Genomic DNA, 25,084 nt, shown 5'->3' with positions numbered 1-25,084 from the left:
ACTCCGTTGATGGCCTTTATAGGCGCGGCTGTGGCGCCCTCGCCACCTTCATGCACATTCTATGGGAGTGTCCTGTGATGGCTTCCTACTGGCGGCGTGTGAACTCGATTATGAGCGAGGTGACTGGGGTGGTAGTGCATGCGGAAGCCAGGAGATGCCTTCTAAACGTCTGGGGTCCGACAGATCATAACGCGGCCCAGACCCAATGGGTGACCCTTGGTAACATGGTGGCTAAACGGGACATCGCACAGAAGTGGGGGGCCACAGCGGCTCCGAAGGTTGTACAGTGGAAGGCCAATATGGATTGGTGCATGTTCAGGGAAAAGACTGTGTATGTTGCCAGGGGTAAACCTAAAAAGTAACAGAAAATGTGGGGAGCATGGAATGAATACAGAGGGGACATCTGCGTGCCTCTGGAACCCGCACCGCAAGAGGAGCATTTATCACCTTAGCCTCTGGCTCCAACTGTGTTTCCCTCCCTCCCCATTTCCAGTATTGTATTCCGCTGGACACATCAGTGTTCACTGTACCCTCTCGACCCCCTCACTACGCCTCACTGTACCTTACACCCTATTGCCTCTTACTTTGCGCCAGTTTCGGCGCTTCTTCTTCTCTTTACCTTTCTTCTGTAATAGTTACATAAAACTTGAAAATCAACCTTCATCTGTCCTGATGTACTGATCTTTGCACTTTGTTTCATTGGTTCCAATTTGCTGCCTCGCCTCCGGGATGTAAGGCGGAATAGCTGTGTGCACTGTTTTTAAATAAAGGTTTTAAAAATTTAAACAAAAAAAAAGTGGCAGCAGCACGCTTTACATATATCATCTAACAACAAACCTTGGGGAAACAGGCAATTACATACTGTACAACTGGTAAATGTTAGTGCAGGAAGCATAGACAAAGGGTAGTATGATGAAATATACCGACTTGAGAATTCATGAACATTATATTAACATTGATTCCCAATAGCTACAAAGGAATTGAACTGTGACTTGATACCATAAATATAGGGCATGAGTGACAATTGCTGCGACTTCAGGTAGCATAATCATTTAATCATTGTTATAAATTTGAACACATTGTCTCGTGTAGTGTTCCAAGTCTGCTGAATATTCCAATTCTGGTACCTAATGACATTGTTCTCAGAAGGTTTACTGATCACCGTAGGTGGGAATCTGGCTGCTGGCTCAGTCAGTTCACAAAGGAGGCTGATCAAAGCTCCAACTGAACCTTGGTGGGATGTCACTGGTTTTGAGAACCAAATTAGGTATCATTCCTAATGAAGACCAAAAATGGACATGGAAAGTTTTACAATTTGAACTTACTTCACCTTCCTCTGGAGAGGCTACAGTGATCATGACATGACCCTGAGCAATACCTTCCCACATCGCCGCCTTCTTGGCTACGGAGATGGAAATGGCCAGGTAGCCTGACCAAGGCCACAACACTGGGGAGTAGGAGAATGCCACCTCAATGTTGTCTCCATTCTGGGGCAGATAGGGTTGCCAGTCAGGCTAAATCAGAGAGAAAAAAAGAAAAATTTTAGTCTGAGATGAAGATCATTTCTTTTTTCAATATCAAAGTTTATTAAAACGACATAATGCAATCTACAACAAACCGGTCAATAGGTCTAAACTACACTTTAGATTTTAACAATAAGGTGCTATCCGGCCTACCATCAATGTTAAGTCTACTCTAGGTACAAAACAGTATTATGGAAAGAAACTTTGTTCCTAGTGTGAGTTTGTTTAAACTCTGAGTTACCCCATGGCCAACCACTTTAAAAGTTAACACAATCGCTCCTTAAAAGGACTTGGTTACCTTGGGATTAAACATATACCAAAACATGTGAGAGGTGGGAATAGGGAGAGGGAATTGAGAAGGGAGGAACCAAATTTGATTATCTCGATGGGAACAGAGGTCCTGATGGGCCACAACACAGATGCAGAGCTTCATGTACATATTTAGTTATCAGAAGTAATCCCTATAGAGATAATTCTCCCTCTAGTCATGTAACGAATCCCATCGTGCAAAGAGAATCCATACATAAAAATTGGAGGTAAGAATCTTAGACAAAACCCTGTTTTGAGGCATAGGGTATGACATTTAGACAATGCCCATGTTTATAGATGAAATCCCCAACAAGTCATTTTGTGTTGGACTCTCAATTTGGTCCTTTGAAGTGATTGTAGTTTGGATAATTTAATGACCAGTGTATGCACCAGCACCTTATTGAAACTATTACGTCACGTGTAGGCATTAGCACTTTGAGGATTTTTTCATCAGGTTATGTGCAATAGATCGACAGGCAAAGAAAATTTATTGAAAACAAGGAAACTCTGATCTAGAATAATCACTTAGCACAATAAGAATGAGAGATTGAGTTATCCACGAACACCATAGCATGAGTCACTTAACAATAGTATTATTGTATTAAAAAAGAGAAGTATTCCAACGATTAATATTTGAAATGGATATAAGTGAGTCATCTAGTATTCTAGCAAATAGAAATAGGTACTGTAGCACGTCACATTATAGGGAACAGCGCAATAACATTTTATTAGGGAATTGAACAAGTCTTTTTGTACCTATTGCAGGCACTAGCACTTTAATAAGTGCTGCCTTCTGCATATTATGTGCAATGCACTGATTTTAAAGGATGTTGAGGAAAAGGAGAACAAAATGTTTAGAAGAAGTGAACAACTAGTAGTTAAGCACAAGTAATTTTAAGGATAGAAAAAGGAGAACATACACTGAAAGGTTTCAACCTGTGACACCTGTGTTAAATAACCAATGTGGGAATTGAATTTGGATGAAGATCATGAGTAGGAATCTCACTATAATGATTACATCTAGACATGTAATAGAATGGTGAAATAGTGCAGTTTGAAATATGTTACTAGAAAATGTAAAACAATAAATGGCACTGTGTATCATAGACGAGAACATGAGTTACAATGGGAGAGGAGTTTACATTCTAGTGCTCAACTGGACATGGAAAGAACAAACGGACAGTTAACAAGCATCTGCAATGCAATAGATCTCGCATTAGCAAGAGTTGGAGTTATTGCAATTGTAAATGACAATGCCTTTTATTCATTTGTATTTAAAACCTGCAAGCGGTGCATAAACATGCACTTTGAACATATAGTCCTTGCTTACGAGAAGCAAGGCTGGCAGTAAAAGAGACTGCCAGCTTTGCTTCTCATAAGCATGCACTATAAGTACAAAGTGCTTGTTTACGCACAGCTTGCAGGTTTTCAAACGCATAAATAAAAGGCATTGTCATTTATAATGCCAATAGCTCAAACTTTCGCAAATGCGAGACCTATTGCATTGCAAATGCTTGTTGTTCAGTAAGGTGACATGTAGAACATATTCGTTTTGCAGTGTTGTGTGGTAATCTAAATCACTCACACGACCATAAATGCAAGGGAACACTTCGGTCCTCTGACCTACTCAAGGGCAAGACAACCGTTCAGGAGCGACGATTCCATGGACTATTATGTTTTTAAAACAATTGCAGTGATTAAGAAATGAAGCCTTTTCTATGTCCAAACGGAAGGCTGTCTGTCACAAACACGCTTGGGGCTGAAGTTCTGAAATAATAGCCAATGGTGTTGAATTTAAATTTTATTCTTTGGTACTCTTGCCTCAGATACTTTCTGTGGTTGTGAAGGCGCTGCTAACATGTTTGTAAAAGTTTAGATGGAATTTTGAATTGCTGCCACTATCATGCGATTTCATTTTGTGTGTTCGGATATTTTTGTCCTTTCACTTTCATTGTTGCAGTGACTTTGCTTCCTAGAATTTAAAAATCCAGTTATTTTGCTTGTGTGGTGAAGTAAGGGAAACAGTTGTTGCAAGTTTGATAACTACGATGTTTATGCTATGTTCAGTGACTCTGTCGTACATGTTGGATATCTTTACCCCCTTGAAGTTCTCTTTTATGTTTGTGATTGTGCATGGGGAAAGAGGAAAAAGCCCCTCATTTCATTAATTCCTTTTCAAAGGGCCTTCGTTAGGGTAGCTGAGAATGGGAGTTGGTTTCCATCAAATGCTAGGTTTTAAGTAGCTCAAACTCGAGGAAAGTGCCAGATTATGAGAAAATATGAAAATATTTATGGTTAGAGATATTTAAGTGCATATAAAAATAGTCCTGAGAGGCAATTAAACAGTGCGTTTTTCAGATGGCACCACAAGCTCTGGGACTTCAACCAAAATGGCCAATGAAACCACTTATCTTGTAAATCTAACTTGAATAAACTTTATCAGACAATTTTCCACGTTTTGTGAGCATTTTTCATTCTAGGTTGGCAATGGAGTTTTAATTATTTTTATTATCCTTGGTATTCAGCGTACAGGATATTCTAGCAGATATATTTTCGAGATTGCCAACATGTATATTTCCAATTTTTAATGGAGTCCTCTGCTTCTCATGGTCTCTGTCCCAGTGGAATTGAATTACTACTGTATGGTGCCTTCTAGATGCAGTTCACCTTTATGTGTGTAATTTGACTTTGTGGCTGTGTTCTTATGTATTCTTTCGAGTACATAAAATCCTATCAGAGTCCAGAAATCTTTTCAGCACTGAACAGATTGTGCTGGCTATAGATTTTTCGACAAAAGTAATTTTTTCCGACTGATTACAGCACATTAGAGTAAGCGAGACTGAGCAATAGGTTGGGGCTTTATTGAACTTGCAGTACTTGGGATAGTGAAAAATAATCCTACTGCAATGCACCAACTGCTGTTTGTTGATGAACTACTTGCATTTCGATTCTTTTGCGCAGCACATGCATAGAACAACTCATTTTAAATCTGTATTATTTGTTAGGCTAAAAGAAGATTCTGTCCGGGTTCTGCTTTAGTCAGTTCGCTAGAATGCAGCTTGAGATGACACAGGGGGCACCGTGATTTCCAAGGCGAGGAGCGGCCCAGGGTGCTGTGCTCGACACTGTGCCCTGCTGTGCCTCTGACTACCCGACACCAGAATGTGTACAGCTGTGTGCAGCCTCTCTGCTGCAATGTACGCAGGACCAATTAACTGTAGTCTGATGCATAGAACATTATCCTCATGTGTTAAGAGCTCGCTGCATTCTAGGAATTGTAGTCCATAGTTCTCGTATCGAACTATACAGCTACAAATGCGAAGAATACAAAACAAAACATACTGGCAATGGATGACCTACTCACATGCACTCCTAGTTTTTTAGGTTACCACATGGTGCACAGTTACTGAGACAGCAATTACCCAGCCCTAATCTTCCCTTTATCAAGTCATTTCTATGAGGTCAATGTAGGTTAGTTGACTAGAAATTTATTTTACCAAAACTTTGTCCTGAAAATGTAGTATCAAGAGCGTTCAAGTTTCCATGGTCAATGCGGTGTAGGTAATGCCATTCCATTATTTTTCTTTGCTCTCTGCAGCTGGGGGAGGTTTAGGCGGCAATTTCCCAGTGACATGCAGTAATTAAGTAACCCTCATTGAATCTGCCTTAGAAGGTCGCATATAGCGTTTTATAAGACAAAGGTACAACAAAGGTCCGTTTGGCTCAAATTACATGTTCGAGCACTAAGACTACAAGTCACAGTGCATTAGGTAGTAAAATACAAGACGTGGTCTGGAAACATCTTGTATCCCGGTGGCATAAAACCACTTGGTAATACTACTAAAATAAGCATATTCCACTTTACTATACAGCAACGCTGAGGCTTTAGTGCATGTGTGTGTGTCTTTGCGCTAAACATTTTTCTAAATGCCCTGTTCCAGCTGAAACGGAGCCCTGTTTGTGATTCGTGCCACAAACAAGAGTTTTCTTGCCGTTTTTATAATAATACGAGGGAGCTTAGCTCCTATATTGCCACTGAAATGTTCTCCTACTGTACAGTGGGCTTTGCTTTTCGTGATAGAAAGCAGGGAGTGGGATTGTAGCAAGGAGCACAGAGGACCAGGCGAAGCGTCCCCACCAGACCCACCTCCACCACCACCACCACGTCCACCACCACCAACACCACCACCAACACGTCCACCACCACCACGTCCACCACCACCACGTCCACCACCACCACCACGTCCACCACCACTACCACCACCACGTCCACCACCACCACCACCACCACCACGTCCACCACCACCACCACCACCACGTCCACCACCACCACCACCACCACCACCACCACCACCACCACCACCACCACCACCACCACCACCACCACCACCACCACCACGTCCACCACCACCACCACCACCACGTCCACCACCACCACCACGTCCACCACCACCACCACGTCCACCACCACCACCACCACCACCACCACCACCACCACGTCCACCACCACCACGTCCACCACCACCACCACCACGTCCACGTCCACCACCACCACCACGTCCACCACCACCACCACGTCCACCACCACCACCACCACCACGTCCACGTCCACCACAACCACCACGTCCACCACAACCACCACGTCCACCACAACGTCCACCACCACCACCACCACCAACACGTCCACCACCACCAACACGTCCACCACCCCCAACACCTCCACCAACACCTCCACCACCACCAAAACCTCCACCACCACCAACACCTCCACCACCACCAACACCTCCACCACCACCAACACCTCCACCACCACCACCACGTCAACCACCACCACCAACACATCAACCACCACCACGTCCACCACCACGTCCACCACCACGACTACGTCCACCCCGTCCACCACCACCGGCGTCCCACCACCATCAGCCGCGTCCGCCACCATCAGCCTCGTCCGCCATCAGCCGCCGCGTCCGCCACCATCAGCCGCCGCGTCCGCCACCATCAGCCGCCATGTCCGCCACCATCAGCCGCCGCGTCCGCCACCATCAGCCGCCGCGTCCGCCACCATCAGCCGCCGCGTCCGCCACCATCAGCCGCTGCGTCCGCCACCATCAGCCGCTGCGTCCGCCGACACCACCGCCGCGTCCGACACCACCGCCGCGTCCGACACCACCGCCGCATCCTCCGCCACCACCGCCGCATCCTCCGCCACCACCGCCGCATCCTCCGCCACCACCGCCGCATCCTCCGCCACCACCGTCGCATCCTCCGCCACCACCGTCGCATCCTCCGCCACCACCGCCGCGTCCGCCACCACCGCCGCGTCCGCCACCACCGCGTCTGCCACCACCGCGTCCACCACCGCATCCACGTCCACAACCACCACGTCCACAACCACCACGTCCACAACCACCACCACTCCAAATACCACTCAGTGCCACATAATTACACGCCACATAATAACACTCTACTGAATGCAACATACACTCCACACAATACCCCTCAGTGCTACATAATTATAAGCTACATAATTACACTGCACTCAATGCAACATACACTCCAAACAATACCACTCAGTGCCACATAATTACACGCCACACAATTACACTATCTATTTATCTATCGCCCTCACTCTATCGCCCTCACTCTATCTATCGCCCTCACTCTATCTATCGCCCTCACTCTATCTATCGCCCTCACTCTATCTATCGCCCTCACTATCTATCGCCATCACTCTATCGCATCACCACAGCAAAACTCAGGGGCACCACAACATCACTATGCGCTACCACAGCATCACTGAACGTCACAACATCACTCGTCGCCACCACAACATCACTCAGCGCCACCACAACATCAATCTGTGCGACCACAGCATCAATCTGTGCAACCATTCAAAAACTGGTTCAAAAATGTTCTCTCAATGTTTCAAGCTTTATTACAAATGTCACAAATAGATGTTAATATTTCACTTCTGTTCTTGGATTTTCGTCACAATAAAATACACTGAACATAATCTTCACAAAAGTTATTTACAAAAGTTTAAGCTATTGCCATTATAAATTACAATCACTTTCATTTAAGTATTAATTATTAAAAAAAAATAAAAGCCATTGTTATTTGTAATATCAAAACATCTAAGTCACGTAAATACAACCCATATTGCATTACAAATGCTATAGGTGTCAAATTTGCGAAAGTTATAACTATTGGCATTGTAAATGACAAAGCTATTAATTTCGCTATTTTCAAAACCGACACACGAATAAAATTTTTTTTTTTATTTACAATACCAATAGCTCAAACTTTCCTAATGCGAGACCTATTGCATTGCAAATGCTGGTTTAATGTTGTCATGCATAGCTTTATATCACTATACACACAGTGTTCCAAAGAGCTCACAAGGCAGTGTGGTGCGCTGGCACAATATACAAAAGTGCAATAACTAAATACATACACTGCTGTTTGCTGCAAGCATCAAAACATCAAACATGCATTGCTTTAGATTATATAATAAACATTTACTATTTAATTTAAGGCAAAGATCTAGCTCTCCTACTCCCCCTCCCACCCGTAATTTCCTTGCACCCTTTCAAATTCCTATTCTCTTGCCCTTATTGTTTTCATCCCTCCTCCTTGCCTTCTCTCCCCATCACCTTTGTGTCCCACTCGCTCTTCCTCCCTCTTCTATCCATAAAACAGTATTGAGATTTTTAAATGTACAACACAGTAATATCAAGAGATCCTCAGACACTTCTAAACTTCCTTGCCATATCGTATGATGGCTATTGCAGACTCTACCTCAAGGCCACTGTTTCAGTCCTATTTCTCCCCCATTTCCAATCAATCAATCAATCAATCAATCAATCAATCAAGGTATTTGTATAGCGCGCTACTCACCCGGAGGGTCTCAAGGTGCTTGGGGGGGGAAGGGAGGGGGGGGGGGGGGGGAGGGGGTCTGCTACTACTCGAACAGCCAGGTCTTGAGTTGCTTCCTGAAGGAGAGGTGATCTTGGGTCACACGGAGGTGGATGGGGAGGGAGTTCCGTGTCTTGGCTGCCAGGTAGGAGAAGGATCTTCCTCCCATGGTGGCTCTTCGGATGTGTGGAACGGCGGCGAGGGCGTGGCTGGACGATCGTAGCTGGCGGGTGGGAGTGTAGAGGGTCAGGCGGTTGCTGAGGTACCTGGGGCCCAGGTCATGGAGGGCCTTGTGTGAGTGGGTGAGGAGTCGGAACGTGTTTCTCTTGCTGACGGGGAGCCAGTGCAGGTCTCTCAGGTGTCCGGAGATGTGGCTGTGTCGGGGGAGGTCCAGGACGAGTCGTGCGGAGGCGTTCTGGATGCGTTGGAGTCTTTTCTGTAGTTTGGCTGTGGTCCCGGTGTAGAGGGTGTTTCCGTAGTGCAGTCGGCTGGTGACGAGTGCCTGGGTGACCGTATTCCTGGTTTCGGTGGGGATCCATCGGAAGATCTTTTGGAGCATGCGTAGGATGTTGAAACATTATAATGAGACGGCGTTGACTTGTCTGGTCATCGAGAGGGAGGAGTCCAGGATAAAGCCCAGGTTGCGTGCGTGGTCCGTTGGTTTGGGAGCGCTGCCCAGGGCAGGGGGCCACCAGGAGTCGTCCCAGGCAGAGGGTGATGATCCAAGGGTGAGGACTTCCGTCTTGTCTGAGTTCAGTTTAAGGCGGCTGTTCATCATCCACTCTGCTACGTCTTTCATCCCTTCGTGTAGGTTGGTTTTGGCGGTGGCTGGGTCTTTGGTGAGGGAGAGGACCAGCTGGGTGTCGTCGGCGTAGGAGATGATGTTGAGGTTGTGTTGGCGTGCGATGGCTGCGAGGGGGCTCATGTAGACGTTGAAGAGGGTAGGGCTGAGTGATGATCCTTGTGGTACGCTGCAGATGACTTCAGTGGCTTCGGATCTGAACGGGGGAGGCGGACTCTCTGGGTTCTTCCGGCGAGGAACGATATGATCCACTCTAGTGCCTTATCTTGGATTCCGATGTTGCTGAGGCGCTGTACTAGGGTGCGGTGGCATACCATATCGAACGCTGCGGAGAGGTCCAGGAGGATGAGGGCCGCTGTTTCCCCGTTGTCGAGCAGGGCTCGGATGTCGTCGGTGGCTGCGATGAGGGCGATCTCGGTGCTGGACTGCGAGTGGTCGAGGGATCCGTTCGTCTCGAGGAAGGCGGCAAGCTGTCGGTTGACTGTCTTCTTGATGACTTTGGCAGGAAAAGGAAGGAGCGAGATGGGGCGGTAGTTCTTGAGGTCGGTGGGGGCTGCTGATGGTTTCTTCAGGAGGGCGCGGAGTTCGGCATGCTTCCAGCTCTCCGGGAAGGTGGCAGTGTTGAAGGAGCAGTTGATGATGTCTCGGAGTTGGGGTGCGATGACGGAGTCGGCCTTGTAGAACACGTGGTGGGGGCATGGGTCGGTTGGTGATCCGGAGTAAATGGTGTTAATCGTGTGGATGGTGTCTTCGGTGCTGACCGGGGTCCATGCGTGGAGGGTGGTGGTGGGGGGCGACGGATTTCCAGAAATCACTGGCAGCATTTTAGGCATCAAATGTAGAATAGAACATTCCTACCACTGAAAGTCATAACCCAAAATGCAATCTTCATAAGAGTGAATCAGGGGACCACTGACAATTCTCGCAGACTAAGTGGGAAGTACCTCTAGAAATTCAGCAAGTCAATAGGTAACAGTGACCACCACTAAATACACTGCAACACAGCTTCAACTCACCAACCCTTTTCTCAACAAATATCTTTCAATGCAATAAAGAAGCCACACATACGTAATCCGATACGTCTATTCACCATAACTCTAGGCAGACATTTTCAGACAGCTACATTTCAAGATCAGTGACAAAACGTATTTTTAGTCCCAACAGCCATTTGATCCTAGGAGGAGGCTGAGGAAATGATAAAAGAACAAGTTACTTACCTTCGGTAACGATATATCTGTAAGAAACTGTAGTTAGTATTAGATTCCTTACCTTAGAATATCCCCAGGCGTCAGACTGGATCCGGATATTTTTGCGTAGCAGTACCCTTGCGCGTCGGTAGGCGTCGTCTGCGGCTCCGCGTCAGTCATCCGCGTCGTGAGCGCCGTGATGACATCGGAGTACTTAGACGTCGCCTCCGCGCGCTGACGTCAGTTCTTAGACACAGCTTTTCCGTGCCAGAAACGCAGACCCATGTTAAAAACCAACACTAGTGCCATTGAAACTAGGGCCCTGAAAGGGGATGACCTTAACCCTAGATATCGGTTCGCAGAACGGGGAGGATGGATGGGGCGGTAAGGAATCTAATACCAACTACGGTTTCTTACAGATATATCGTTACCGAAGGTAAGTAACTTGTTTATCTGAAAAAAACAGGTTAGTATTAGATTCCTTACCTTAGAATAGATACCCCAGCAATATCAACCCCGGAGGTGGGTCTGCGAACCAATAACCACACCAGAAAGGCCCCGGAGGACGGAACGGCCAAAGAAGCCAGGCAGTAGTGTCTCGCAAACGTGTGCAGCGATGCCCACGTAGCTGCCTGACAGATGTCCTGCAAGGGGACACCCCGGCCCAAGGCAGTAGTAGCAGTCGTGGCCCGAGTGGAATGGGCCCTCAGCCCAACAGGAGGCTCCTTCTTCGCCAAGGAGTAACAAGCCTTGAAACACAAGACGACCCACCGAGAGATGGTCCGCTTGTGCACCACCCGTCCCTTCTTAGCACCCACGTAACCAACAAAGAGGTGGTCATCCACCCGGAACTGGCGGGTGCGATCCAGATAAAACGAGAGCGTACGGTGGAGCCGCTCTTCCTCCTTTGAGGGATGCGGAGGCGGAAAGAAGGTGGACAAGGTGATAGACTGCCCGATGTGGAAGGCCGTGACAATCTTGGGCAGGAAAGAGGGTCTAGTCCACAACACAACCTAGTCCGGATGGACAGAAAAGAAAGGAGGTTTGGATAAAAGAGTCTGGAGCTCATTCACTCTCCAGGCAGAGGTGATGGCAACCAGGAAAGCAGTTTTCAGAGTAAGAAGGTGGATAGGACAGTTGTGAAGTGGCTCAAAGGGAGTGCACATCAGATAAGTAAGAACCAGGTTCAAGTCCCACTGAGGCATCATGAATGGAACAGGTGGAAACGTGTGTGTGATGCCTTTCAGAAAACGAGTTACAATAGGGGACTTGAACAAATTAGGTTGTGCAGGCAGCCTTAGAAAGGCAGAAAGGTGGCCCTTGATAGTGCCCAGAGCAGAGCCCTGCTGGGCAAGAGAAAGAAGGAAGAGAAGAACCTCAGAAAGAGGGGCAGAGAGAGGATCCACAGCCTTTGCTGTGCACCATGCCACAAATCTGTTCCACCCGAGGGCGTATACCGACTTTGTGGGGGGACGCCTGGCTGCCAGAATGATATTACAGACTTCAGGAGGCAAGTCAAATGGACTCAACTGTCGCCGCTCAATCTCCAAGCATGGAGGTGGAGACTGGACAGGTTTGGGTGGAGGACCGTCCCCTGCTGCTGCGACAGAAGGTCCTCCTGAAGAGGCAGACGAACCGGGGGATCGACTGACATACTGAGTAGCTCGGGATACCAGTACCTTTGTGCCCAGTCCGGAGCCACAAGGATGACTTGGGCCCGGTCGTGTTTGATCTTCTTCAGCACTCTAGGCAGAAGTGGTACAGGCAGAAAGGCGTACAACAGACAGCAACTCCACTCGTGACGAAAAGCGTCTCCGAGCGAGTGCCGCCTTGGAAATTCCAACGCGTTGAACCGAGGACATTGCACGTCTTCTTCGGTGGCGAATAGATCTAACTAAGGCTCTCCCCACTGCAGAAAGAGACCTTGAGCCACGTCAGAGTTCAGATGCCATTCGTGATCCATCATGCACCGGCAGCTGAGTTCGTCCGCCCTGGAGTTCAGAGAACTTGCCAGGTGTTGAACCACTGATGTTCCAGCCACTGCCAGAGGCGCAGAGCCTCCTGGAAGAGGGTCCACGACCCCACCCTGCCCTGTTTGTTACAGTACCACATGGCGGTGGTGTCCGTGAACACCTGCACTACACTCCCCCGGACAGAGGGGAGGAATGCCTTCAGTGCAAGACGAATCGCCCGCAGCTCCAAAAGGTTGCTATGGAGCCGGGACTCTGCCGGAGACCAGAGGCCTCTGATCTCCGCCTCTCCCATGTGGCCTCCACAGCCCTGGAGGGACGTATCCGTCACAACTACGTGCTCCGGTTGGGGAAGGGAGAGGGATCTGCCACTAACACAATCGCGGTCCGTGAGCCACCACTGCAGCTGTCTCGCAGTGCCCTCCGGGATCAGGACATGGTCGGACAGGTTGCCCTGATGCAGGGCCCACTGAAACTTCAAGTTACACTGCAGAGCCTGCATCTGCCATCGGGCGTGATGCACCAGAAGGATTCAGGAGGCCATCAGCCCCAGAAGCCACAGCGTCAACCTGACCGAAACTCGGGATAGAGGCTGAAAGATCGGAATCAAAGCCTGAATATCCTGAACCCGCTGCTCGGGGGGATAAACCCGAAACTGCGCCGAGACGAGAACCGCTCCGATGAAGAGGAGCTTTTGAGAGGGACACAGGTGTGACTTCTGCACCTGATGGGGTTCTCCATCAATGTGCCGGAGGTCTGCCGTCGTCTGGAGGTGGCGGACGACTGTCTGGGGCGAGCCCGCCTTCAACAACCAGTCGTCGAGGTAGGGGAAGACTGAAACCCCTAACCTGCGCAGATGAGCTGCGACCACCGCCATCACTTTCGTGAACACCCGTGGGGCGCTGGTAAGGCCGAAGGGAAGCACGGTAAACTGAAAGTGCTTGTGGCATACCGTGAACCACAGGTAGCACCGGTGGGCCGGCAGGACGGGAATGTAGAAATAAGAGTCATGCAAATCCAATGCTACCATCCAGTCTCCAGGGTCCAGCGCAGCAAAGACCTGAGCCAGTGTCAGCATTTTGAACTTATCCTTCCAGAGGAAGCCGTTGACGTTCCGTAGATCCAGGATAGGGCTTAGGCCCCTTTTGCCCTTCTTGGGTACCAGAAAGTAGTGGGAGTAGCAACCACACCCTACTTCTGGCCCAGGAACGCGCTCGATGGCCCCCTTGGCCAAGAGGGCCGTAGCTTCCTCCTGCAGAAGTCGCAAATGATCCCCCCGACACGCGGAATTGCGGTGGCATGGCTGGAGGAATCGTCTCGGAGGGAGTAGCCCCTTCGGACGATTTGCAGCACCCACCTGTCCGATGTGACAGTGCGCCAGTGGAAGTGGTGATGGCGAACCCTGCCCCCCACTGGCGTCACATGGGCCTGAAAGCACGGACTAGGAGGGTTTTGAGGCGGATGCAGCAGGCGTAAGTGGGGACTGGCGTCGCAGTTGTCCCAGACAGCCGCCACGGCGGTTTCCACGGCCGCCACCGCGTTGGTAATTAGTCTTCGGTGCGTGGCTGGCAGCACGTGTGGGGGCGCCCCTTCCTTGGCCACGAAAGGAGCGAAAGTCACCCGATTGCAGGCGCTGGGCCAATAGGCCCAAGGACTTGGCCGTAGCCCTGGAGTCCTTAAAGCACTCAAGCGCATGGTCTGCCTTGTCGCCAAACAGGCGACGGCCATCAAACGCCATGTCCATGAGGTTATTCTGGACATCGGCCGAAAAGTTGGCGAACCTCAACCAGGCATGGCGACAAATCGCCACCGTCCTTGCCATCGCTCTGTCCAGTGAGTCGGTGGTATCCAGCCCACACCGGATGGAATAGCGTGCTGCATCTCTACCCTCCACAAGGGCTTGGTTGAGTTTAGCCTTGACCTCCGCCGGGCATTGTTGCAGCATGTCCGCGTCCTTGTCCCACAGAGAGTGGGTGTAGCGGCCCAAGAGGCATGCGGTGTTGGAAGACCGCAGTCCCAAACTGAGGGAGGAGAATACCTTCTTGCCGTATTGCTCATACCTCTTGGATTCCCAATCGGGTGTACACGACGGGAATGCGTTCTCGGAGTTGGAAGCCTGGATGACCAGGCTCTCGGGGTGGGGTGGGTGGACAGGAAACAAGGGTCGCCCGGGGCTGGGCAGTGGCGTCTGTCCACGTTCCTATCTACAGGCGCACCTGTAGCGGGTCTGGACCAAGTGCCCAAAAGAACGTCAGTCAAGGCCTCATTAAACGGCAGCAGAGGCTCGGCCGAGCATGACTGCGGTTTAAGGACCTCAGTGAGGTGGTTAGTCCTCACGGCCGCGACGGGGAGCTCAAGGCCCAAGGCCTTGGCTGCCCGCGTCAACACCACACTGAAGGTTGCCCCCTCCTCCGTAGCCACAGTAGGGGGCGAGACAAAACCAGTGTCTGGCAAATTGTCCAGACTACTGGCATCCCCATGTTCACCTGTCCAGTCCTGCTGGGACTGACCCCTCCCAATACTCCTGATCACCCATGTCGTGAAATTCAGGGTTGTCAAAAGATGGGGCCGGTTCATTGAAGTAAAACTCTCCAAGCGGCGTCGAAAGCGGCGCCCAGCGGCGCCGTTCCGACGCCGGATGAGGGAGGCATCGGGAACGGCGTCACCCAAAGACAGCGCCGGTGAGGTCGTTAGGTCAACCGGCGACGACCCGGATCCGGAAGCTGATCCAGCGTGGCCCGAAGGCGCCGGGCCCAAAGGCGGCGGCGTCGGGGCCGAAGCACCCGCCGGCGTCGGGGCCGAAGCACCCGGCCCGCTAGGGCCACCAGACTGGTCCGCTGGGCCCGAAGGCGCCGCAGAGCCAGTCGGAGGAGAGAGGGACCTCATGGCCACGAGGAAGCGCTCAATCTCCTCCGGCGTCGCTTGCTGCCCAGGGACCGGAGGGTATGGGGCAGGTCGCGACGCCCACGACTCCATTGGAGCGAAAAGGATCACAAGGGATCGTAAAAAGGTTTAGTCAAAAAGTGACTAGGGTACCACTTTTTCCGGATCTGCGGCGCGGAAAAATGAAGAACGGACGTCAGCGCGCGGAGGCGGCGTCTAAGTACTCAGAAGTCATCACGGCGCCCACCACGGACGCGGAGCCACAGACGACGCCTGCCGACGCGCAAGGGTACTACTACGCAAAAATTTCCGGATCCAGTCCGACGCCTGGGGATATTATAGGGTAAGGAATCTAATACGAACCTGTTTCTTTCAGATAGGGCATTTACTTATTGCCCCATAGGTATAACAATTTTCAAAAACGACTAATTAACTATCGAATTAATTGCACTTAGACCAGAAAACTGGAAACTAGTACTTGCAACACTAACCATTTGTGAATTAGGGAGAATCAAAATAGCTACTTATCTGCAAGAGCAGTTATGTTGCGTGCAGAATGCACTGGATTCACATGCTGTACATTATTCCACAGTCCTTTCTCTCTCTTCTTTTATTTGTTGTGGGTGTCATCAAGACAGAGAATGTTTGTCTTGTCCAAACTTGAATGATGTCAGGCGTAAGCCCAAGAAACTAGGCCTTGGCGGAATTTTTACTTCTGCAGGCGGAATCGGACGAATCTAGTAATTCTGCATTGCCCTTGTAATGTGGAATTACCTATCAATTCCGTTGCTCCGCTAGAGGAAATAATTTGTAAAGGCTGTTGATTTTAAAACAGGGCTACAGTAGGAACAGTACCTCTGTTTGAAAATCACTGCAGGTTAAGGTTTAATCTGAAGTTTTTTTAACTGAAGGAATGCTCCCTCTTGTGGCCCTGTTCAGAACCAAACCACTGCAGTGCTACTGCATGCCCCTTTGCATCCATACATACTCTGTAGTAATCTGCAGAGTGTGTAAGGGCGCCAAGGGGGATGCACTGCAGTGAGCTCTAAACAGGAAGAGAAGAGGGAGGAGCCCCTCTGTAATTAAAAACCACTGCTCCCTCTTTCTGCCCTGTTTAGAGCTTACTGCAGTGCATTCCCCTCAGTGACGTATCTCAACGCAGGACCTTACGTCACAGCCCCTCGCATTTCCTCATAGAAAAAAAACACAGTGAGACGCAATACCTCTCATCAAGGACATAAGATACAATTCTCTGTGGGACTAAACCTGGTCACAGTACCTGACCCGCCCTCCAATGTGACTTTGTCCCGGTCCAGTGCGACGACATAACCAAAATCGGCACCTCTGAAAAAACTTAAATTCATAACTTTGGCTCTACTGATTAGATTTTTAGGTCGACTCGGGCAGCGCATGCGCGGCTCTGTGAGGCATGCTGTATTCAAGTATGGACTTGAAGCTCCACCCCCTCTACAACCATATTTTTCATTGGCTTGTGTCATTGTCCTTTGTAAACTGTGGCTTTTCATTGGTCAATAGATTTAGTGGTCCCTCCTTAATACTGTCTTGTCTCATCTTATAACCTTCCATAAGGAATGGCCCACCTACATGTGTTGTTAACCAGTACACTTTAATTACAGCCTCTGAGCACTATTTCCTTAAACAGTTTTCACCTGCCTGAAGGCAAGACAGGCTCTCTACTAAATTTTACTATTTTTTGTATAGCACGGCACGCCACAATGACGGTTGCGTGTTTGCTTTATTTGCGGCGCCCAATGGAGCTGCATGGTATTTTTGTTTTACTATTTATTCACTTTTTTGTGCCCCATGCTGCATTTTCATGTTAAACTAAGGCATGGGGTGCTTTTACAAAAAAAAAGCATTTGTTTGTCAACTTAAAAAACAAATGGCTTTATAAAAATAAAAAAAAAAGTCCCCCATACCCCGCTTTCACTTTAATGGCGGCCGTGCCCCTTTCTTTATGCGCAGACTCTATTAACATGAAAGTTCGGCATGGGGCGCTTGTAAACAACAACAAAAATATTTACAATGTAATAGGTCTCGCATTTGAGAGACTTTAAGCTATTGTAATTTACACAATGCCAATAGCTCAAACACCCGTAAAGGCAAGACCTATTGTATTGCAAATGCTTGGTGTAATTTTGGGGTTAAATTTTACTCTATTTCCCTAAATTGGTGTGGGATTTTTCTTGTGTTGTGTTTTCACTTTATTACTGTCTAAGCGCTGCATATATTATTTTACACTTTGCTTCAAAGTTAAACTGGAGTGCTTTTGTGCCAACCTACCAGAGGGTTAAGCACAGGTTAATTTATTTACGTTTGGTGATCACCTTGACAAGGATTATGGTTGTTGCTTGAGAAGGGTTTAACCCCCCCAACCAATGACCCAATTCTTTACAGTAAGATCAATGCCACTAGAGTAATTCTTCTTTGAACAGCCCACTTCCATATAGCCTGTGCTAGCTTGCATTGCACTTGAGATTGAGTCCCTCCCCCCACCCCAGTCCCCCCTACGCCTCTGCTTTCGAGGCGGAACACGGTGGTCATGTGTTTCTGCACTGTCCTTCCCAATACATGTGTTTGGAAGGCTTCGAGAGCCTAGAAGACAGTTTTTAGTTCTACACATGTATGTGTTTCACTGCATTCTCTGGGTAGCATTGGCGCCTGATGTTTAGTTTTCCCATGTGGACTCTCAACACCATGTGGGATGAGTTTGTTTTGGCAGTTACAGAGGGAGTTGGTAGTCTGAATAATATGCCCACTGCAATGTATTCCACCACAGTATCTCCTTGCGCTAGATCTTCCCAACTCCCTGTGACCACTGCTGTAGAAGCCACTCCTGAAGCAGTGTCATGTGGAGTCTTGTATGGGGTATTACGGGTATGCCTATACCTTTCACCACTATTCTCACAGTCGGAAGCAGACAAGTCTGACAGAAGCAGGCTTGTGTTGTCAGTGCGTGGGCTCTTCGTGACAGGGACGTCTTTGACTTCCACTGAATTTAGTCACTCCTTGGAATGTCCTCTCTCTCTCGCTCTGGAACTGGGGATATCATCTCTAGCTTCAGGGAAGACATGTCTGGTGTTCCCTGGAGCACACAGGTAATCATCCTTCTGGTCTATAGTTAGCATAGAGTCCCCTTTTATCAAGTCAAGAATTACATCCTTCAGTGTATAATTTTGAGTTTTTGTGTCTTTATAAATCTATTCAATGCCTTTGGATCTAATATGGGTTTGAGAGTCTGGTCTGGTTTTGGTAGGAGGAAATAGACGGAGTATTCACTTTTTTCTCTTAGATAGCATCTACTGTATCGCTTGTTGATGACAAACAGGTGTTCTCTGCTGCTCATGGTTTGATTATTGGGTGTTTATTTACCAGTTGTATGCAGCAACAATGATGGATTAGTTCAATATCCACTTGTGGAGATTTTCTGACATTTCCGGGTGAATCCTCTGATTTGATCTCATACCGGTATTTTCTGTAATGAGAGATCTGCTGTTAAGTCACTTGCTGTAAGATCTCCAACCCTGTTGGCATGGTTCCTCTTCTTCTGGGACACCCTCGAAAGATGCTTTGTGATGGGGACCCATACTGTCACTGCAATAATGTACCAGATAGCCACGTGATAGTTTAAAGGAGATGTGTGACACTGTCAGTTGCATCTCTGAATTTTGGGTATTCTTTTTCTGGGGTTAATTTCCGACAGAAAAGATTGTTTGAATTGCAACACCCTTGTTGCCTTTGCATGATCCCTGTCTTTTTCCATGCGGTACAACGATTTGTCGACAATGTTTTCTTACAGGCTTTCTCTGGTGAAAAGGATATTTATCACTCAGGCGTGCGCCTCCTGCTTGAACTCAAGACACTTAGCAAGGTGAGTCTCCTCAGAGTTGTGGCAGCACACAGCTGACTGCTGGCAGTGTCCACTGCATCGAAGGAGGACTTTGGGCAGGTGTTGACAATGTTCTTACCTTCCTGAATTACTGTCTTCTCATTCTTCTTGTATTCCACCAGCAGAAGCTGAATGAGATCTTCAATTTCATCCCTCTGATGATGGGTATGGTAATTTAATAGTGCACTTAATTTGTAATAGGACACTGTGCTGCCACTGATCTCTCTTACGGCCCACCATGTCCCTCGCTTGCTCTCTTTCTCAGGAGGAGAGCCGGTGGTGGTTGGCGTGCTGGTTCTCTTGCGTGCTGTTGTGACCATCATACCGCCTGCGTCCACATTGCCCTGGACTTAAGGCGTGTCTGTATTTTTCTACTCATGGTGTTACTGTCTATGCCGCCTCCCAGAAGATCTAACATCACTGCTCCAGGACGCTGGACAGCGTAGGTGAAAATTGGTTTCTCTTAAACGGCAGGCGTGTTTAGAGAAGAAATTACAATTTGGTCTGCTCCTCGAGTTGAACCTCGTGTCAGCTGCCCTTTTTATTTGCATATGGCTGGGTCCAAACTGGGGTGGGATAGTGGAAAAAAGAAAGATGGATTTAACCCAGATCTCTTGACTGGGGGAGAATGTTTGAATCATTGAGCATTCCATTCATCATTTATTGCAGTTACACTTTTTCCTCCAAGTGGGATGGGTATGCCCAGACGTGGGTCCCTTGCTCACTGTGCCAGTCGATTCAAGCTAGCCTGGCTGATGAAGGGTGACATACTCTGAAACCGGTCCCAGGATGCTTGTTTCCGGTCCATGGAGGACCTGGCTCGGCAGTTCGGTCTGGACTGTTCCAATAAGGCACAGGGTCAAGACTGATTTGTGTATGGCTAGGTCCAAACTGGGGTGGAGTAGTGAGATAAAGAACGATGGATTTAACCCAGATCTCTTGACTGGGGGACAATGCTTGAATCATTCAGCATTCCGTCCATCATTTGTTGCAGTTACACCTTACGGCTAGATGGTCGGGATGGGTAGGGGTTAACCCCCCTCTTCAGGTGAATATGCATGCAGAGCCATACATTCTTCTGTAGTTTCTCCTTCCTGGGAGGATTCCTGCAAAACTTGACCATCCTCTGCATGTTCTTCATACTCAAAAGAATTTGTCCTCTACTTGAGGTTCTGGAATGGTAGGAGGCTCCAGCTTAGTAAGATCATGCACCATGGACATTTCCACTGACGCTTTTACAAACAGTCTGTATGATTTCAAGGAGTCAAACTCCCTGTTCCTCCTCATCAGGCTTTCCATTTCAGCATTGAGGCACTGTTTCTTCCTATCAAGGCCAGGGGAGCTCTCCATCACCGTCAACAGTCTCAGATTTTTTTGTTCAGTGTTGAAACATTACCTTTCCTGGGATTTCTCTCCCTTCAGCACTCCCATTCACCTTTTGATGTTGGGACTGTTTCAAAAGGCTTGCCTCCCACAGTATTTTCTGGTCCCAAGCCATGGGGTCTTTGATTTCTGTTCTTGGATCGCCAAAGATTTCTGGATTTGAGCTGGTTTTTTTATGTGATTCAAGTCCAAAGATTTCAGCTCAGGCTGTGGTGCCCATTAGGTCTTTCACCTGGCCTTCATGTCTGCGTCCTAGAGCATTCCAGCATTCTTTTTGGTGTTTTTATCTTTCTCCGCCTCGATGATTTCTTGGATTTCTTGGATTTCACATCCTTTCCCTTTCGTCAAGTCAATGTCTTCTGGATTATTCTTGTCACTCGAAAAACCCAGTTCTTGGGATGATCCCTGCTTGTGCTGGGACTGCACCATGGTGTAATTTGCCAGCCTCTGCTTCTCTCCAGCTTTAAGAGGCTTCTGCTGGAACTTGGCACACCTTTCCAAATCGAGATTCTTCAGGAGACAAAGGCTATACAAGTCATGGCTGTCGTCCTGTGCAAAGGGTGTCCTTCCCCCCCCCCCGCCCCAAACCTCGCCCTGCTCATTCTCAGACCCTCACATGGCCAGTCTGAATAACCAAAACTTTTCGGTGCTGCTCTTTACTTTGGTGCTCCTCATTCGATGTCCTTTGGTAATTAGGTCAAAAAACAGGTCATATTTGATAATTTCTTGGCTCTCTCAATAAACGATCTTCCTTCTTCGGCTCTGGAGGTCTCTGCTGTGCTTGCTGACCCCATAGTGGAAAAGAGAATCTGAAAAAAACAACAATTTCACTGGGTTTCCGGGGTGTACATCTGATGTCATTCAAAGTGGGACATGCCACCAAATGGTAAACAATGGAAAAAGAGAGAAAACCCTAAAAGAGACTATTCCAGACCCACCTACAAGTTAGCTGTAATGCACAGCATGTGAATCCAGAAAATATTAATATGGCAAAACTAGAAGTTCTTTCAGTTAGAGCATCGACCATACTATCAAATATTTTAAATGTTATTCAACTGAAAGTATAATAATTCCATGATGTTGACCTCCCCAACGCATAAGCAAACACTCCGCTCTCTGCAGGGAGAGAAGGTGGTATACCTAGATGGACCAATATAGGGCAGCAAAACGCTGGTGTATAACACCAGGGACTGCCAGATGAAATGTAACAAAATATAGGATATTTGGAGGGCGCACTATATGGACTTGTAGATTAAACTAGACTACAGTGAATCACAAAGACAATGCAATACAAAGATGGTGCCTCAACTAGCTGGACCGGATTGGAAAAGGATACACATTTATACAGGCTGCCCAGATCGGACCTAGACGACGTAGCATCACAATGTACTGCTGCTGAAAATGTTTCTTCTTTATTCTGACAAAAATGCAATATAACGTGTTGCAAAGAAAAAGTAAAAGCATAACGGTTTATCAGGAACATATTCAGTGAAATAGTAGTTTACTTTCAATTCCTTGTTTTATTTTATGATTTATAATAAGTAATTTGAAACCAAAACTGTTACAATGGGAGAAAAATAACTGATTCATACAGCAGATGATAAACATTATAATAATTTCAATAAAAAAGATGGAACATTTCCGAGAGGCATCGTTTCATTTTACTTAACATTAAAACATCTTCAAACCTTTCAAGACAACACACTTCTTGAAAGGTCACAAGTCTTACAATATTTACCTAAGGGATTTCCAACACTATAATTCTGCCATTTTCAATATAGTTTTCAGGAAGGGTTGAGTTCTTTTTCCAGTTAAACAGAGGAAAAACTCATACACCACATCCCTTTTGTAATCAGCCCCTCCCCCCCACCTTCACTGCTTATTTTGTTTCTGTTGTCATGCTATCTGCTTCCTAATTAGATACTCAATAGTAGCGCTTTTGACAAAGCATCCGCCTAACAAAGTTGGACCGCACCCATCAGTGTGCTGTATACACAGTGTGCTCACCCACTCTGGAAGCCATAAATGCAGCCCAGGTTTATTGCTCAAAGGTTAGGAATAATAAAGAGGAAGATTAAAACATTTTCTTGAATCAAAAAAAGTAATCTTACCTTATCTACAATTCTGCCAGTTACTCCCATTCCATTAAGGATTGTAACATTGACAATAGTTGGCATCCCTCCGTAGTAGATGGGTTGGGAGCAATAGGGCCACATGTAGGGGCATTCTGTCAGGTCAACATAGCTTGGACTCAGGCTAGACATAAAAGAAACCACAACAGTGTCTGCATATTTCAAAATAAACCGGTTAGTATGGAAAAAGATACAAAAGCATGCTTAAAAAAGGAAGCATTAAAAAATTCTAAAAGGTAGCAGAAACAACTAGAAAAAAGCAGTGTCTAAAGAAAAAGTGTAGAATAGAGAATACATTACTGAAAATAGGCTTTGATGAACCTTGACCCAGCAGTGCAAACTTTAAAATGTTACTCTACTCACTGCAGTACAAGTTTAGGCCCCAACTGCCTTTTATGTGCTGGCTCAGTACGGACGACTGTGCTATTAAGGATTACCAGAGAATCAGTGCTTGTCCCGCATTTTTAATAAATACATCGGCATACAAGTCTATACACTACAGAAACACACACAGTGGCTGCCTTTGCTCCAACTGAACCCACAAGGCATGTACCCAGCTAAATGCAGGTGATCTGCCACTAAGAGGCACATATGTAGAATTCTCCTAAAAGCAGGCTTCCTTAAAGTTCCAAACTAACATTAGAGACATGACTGTTCTTTTGCCATGTCTAGGACAATTTTTCAAGAGGTATTCAAATAAAAGGACCCATTTCTAGTTAATGTTTGCTCTACATATTCTAATTACAGAGAAGAATTGAACCACAAATTGTTAGATAACGAATGAGTCAAGCTTTGGAACACGGTCTAGACTTCTTCAAACAAAAGAGAACAAAGTGCGTTTCTGAAAGATTAAATTGTTTATTTGGTCCCAATGAATATAATTAGAGTGAAACAAGAAAAGCCAGTGATTAGCCCATGCTCAGATTGACAAGTACAGACTTCAGGATAACTAAGTATTATTTCTGACACGCTGGCTGAGTTTTCACAATAGCTGTTTTTACACCCATAGGTGTGGCCGACATGTCATCCTAGTTTGTTGAGGCTCTGCTTCATAGTTTAAACTTCTTAAGAAAACACTCCTACCAGGTCTAGTGAACTGATTCAGTAATTTATCAAGAGGTGTTAAAGAGTGGATTTTTAAGATTCAGGTTGCCAGTGTCTTTGTGTAATAAACATGCTTTACAGTATAGTTGCATTGTTTTATAGTCAGTGTTACAACCAGGTATTCTAGGTGACCACTATTTTTAAAATATTACATCTTTTTCAACTGAAAGTAATTTACTTTGCTTATATGTGTTGTGCGTTATTTGTGCTATAACAAACTCTATGAAACAAAAAGGTTGCACTTTGGCACTTGACATCTACACTGAGTTGACCAAAATGAAATTCTGTCATTATAGCAAAGAAAAATCAAATGCAATAAGACTAACTTACATCAAACTCCAAAATAGAACACGTATCATGCCTGGACCAAAAACAACAAAGAGGAAAAAGAAAATTGAAAACTAAATCTACTGACCTGGCTTGGGGTTTGTAGCTGTTAAGGATCTGATAGGCTCGGAGAAGGTCCAGCTTTCCATGGCCTTGTTCAAACATATTGACTCCAGGAAGCCTAGCTGCTGATGCAATGAGAGCCTGCTTCATACTGGCCGGATTCACAAGTTCACGATTCCGAACCGTACTGTAAGAGGAAATGAATGAGGTTTAGCTCGTGGTAATCAGCGACAAAGGTCAGGCTGGTGATGAACGAGAGCCCATGGCTGGTCGGGTGAAATGGGAATAAAATTATGTACACTGCCCAGTCAGGAGTCAAGTGCCAGACAGCGAGGTGTCTGAAGAGGTTTTTGGACTGCATTTGCATAGGTATATTAGATGTAGGGGGGAAACCTGGTTTCTAACAAAGGTTTAGATGGAAACTGAGCACCATGGGGATTAGAAGAACAAGTTACTTACCTTTGTTAACACTTTCTGGTGGATATTCTAACCACAGATTCCGCACCTTCCAAATCTCTCCAGGTGCCAGACTAGATGCGAACTGTCTGGACTAGCCCAAGTGCACTGGTAATT

The 25,084-nt window shown here is 47.1% G+C and overlaps 1 protein-coding gene across 1 annotated transcript in view; it reads right to left on the bottom strand.

The window, feature by feature from the left end:
* MBTPS1 (membrane bound transcription factor peptidase, site 1) overlaps positions 1-25,084 on the bottom strand; it is a gene marked incomplete at its 5' end in the record, with an annotated part of 218,955 nt that overhangs the window by 93,559 nt on the left and 100,312 nt on the right. Inside the window, 3 exons of the mRNA XM_086949849.1 lie at positions 1,326-1,514; positions 22,997-23,141; positions 24,537-24,698. Of these exons, the coding sequence (XP_086805975.1) occupies positions 1,326-1,514; positions 22,997-23,141; positions 24,537-24,698 (496 nt within the window). The remainder of the gene's footprint in view (positions 1-1,325; positions 1,515-22,996; positions 23,142-24,536; positions 24,699-25,084) is intronic.

This window comes from Lissotriton vulgaris, unplaced genomic scaffold, assembly GCF_964263255.1.
Source record: "Lissotriton vulgaris unplaced genomic scaffold, aLisVul1.2 SCAFFOLD_912, whole genome shotgun sequence".
Classification (NCBI taxonomy): domain Eukaryota; kingdom Metazoa; phylum Chordata; class Amphibia; order Caudata; family Salamandridae; genus Lissotriton; species Lissotriton vulgaris.
This window is presented reverse-complemented; position numbering and strand designations above follow the sequence as displayed.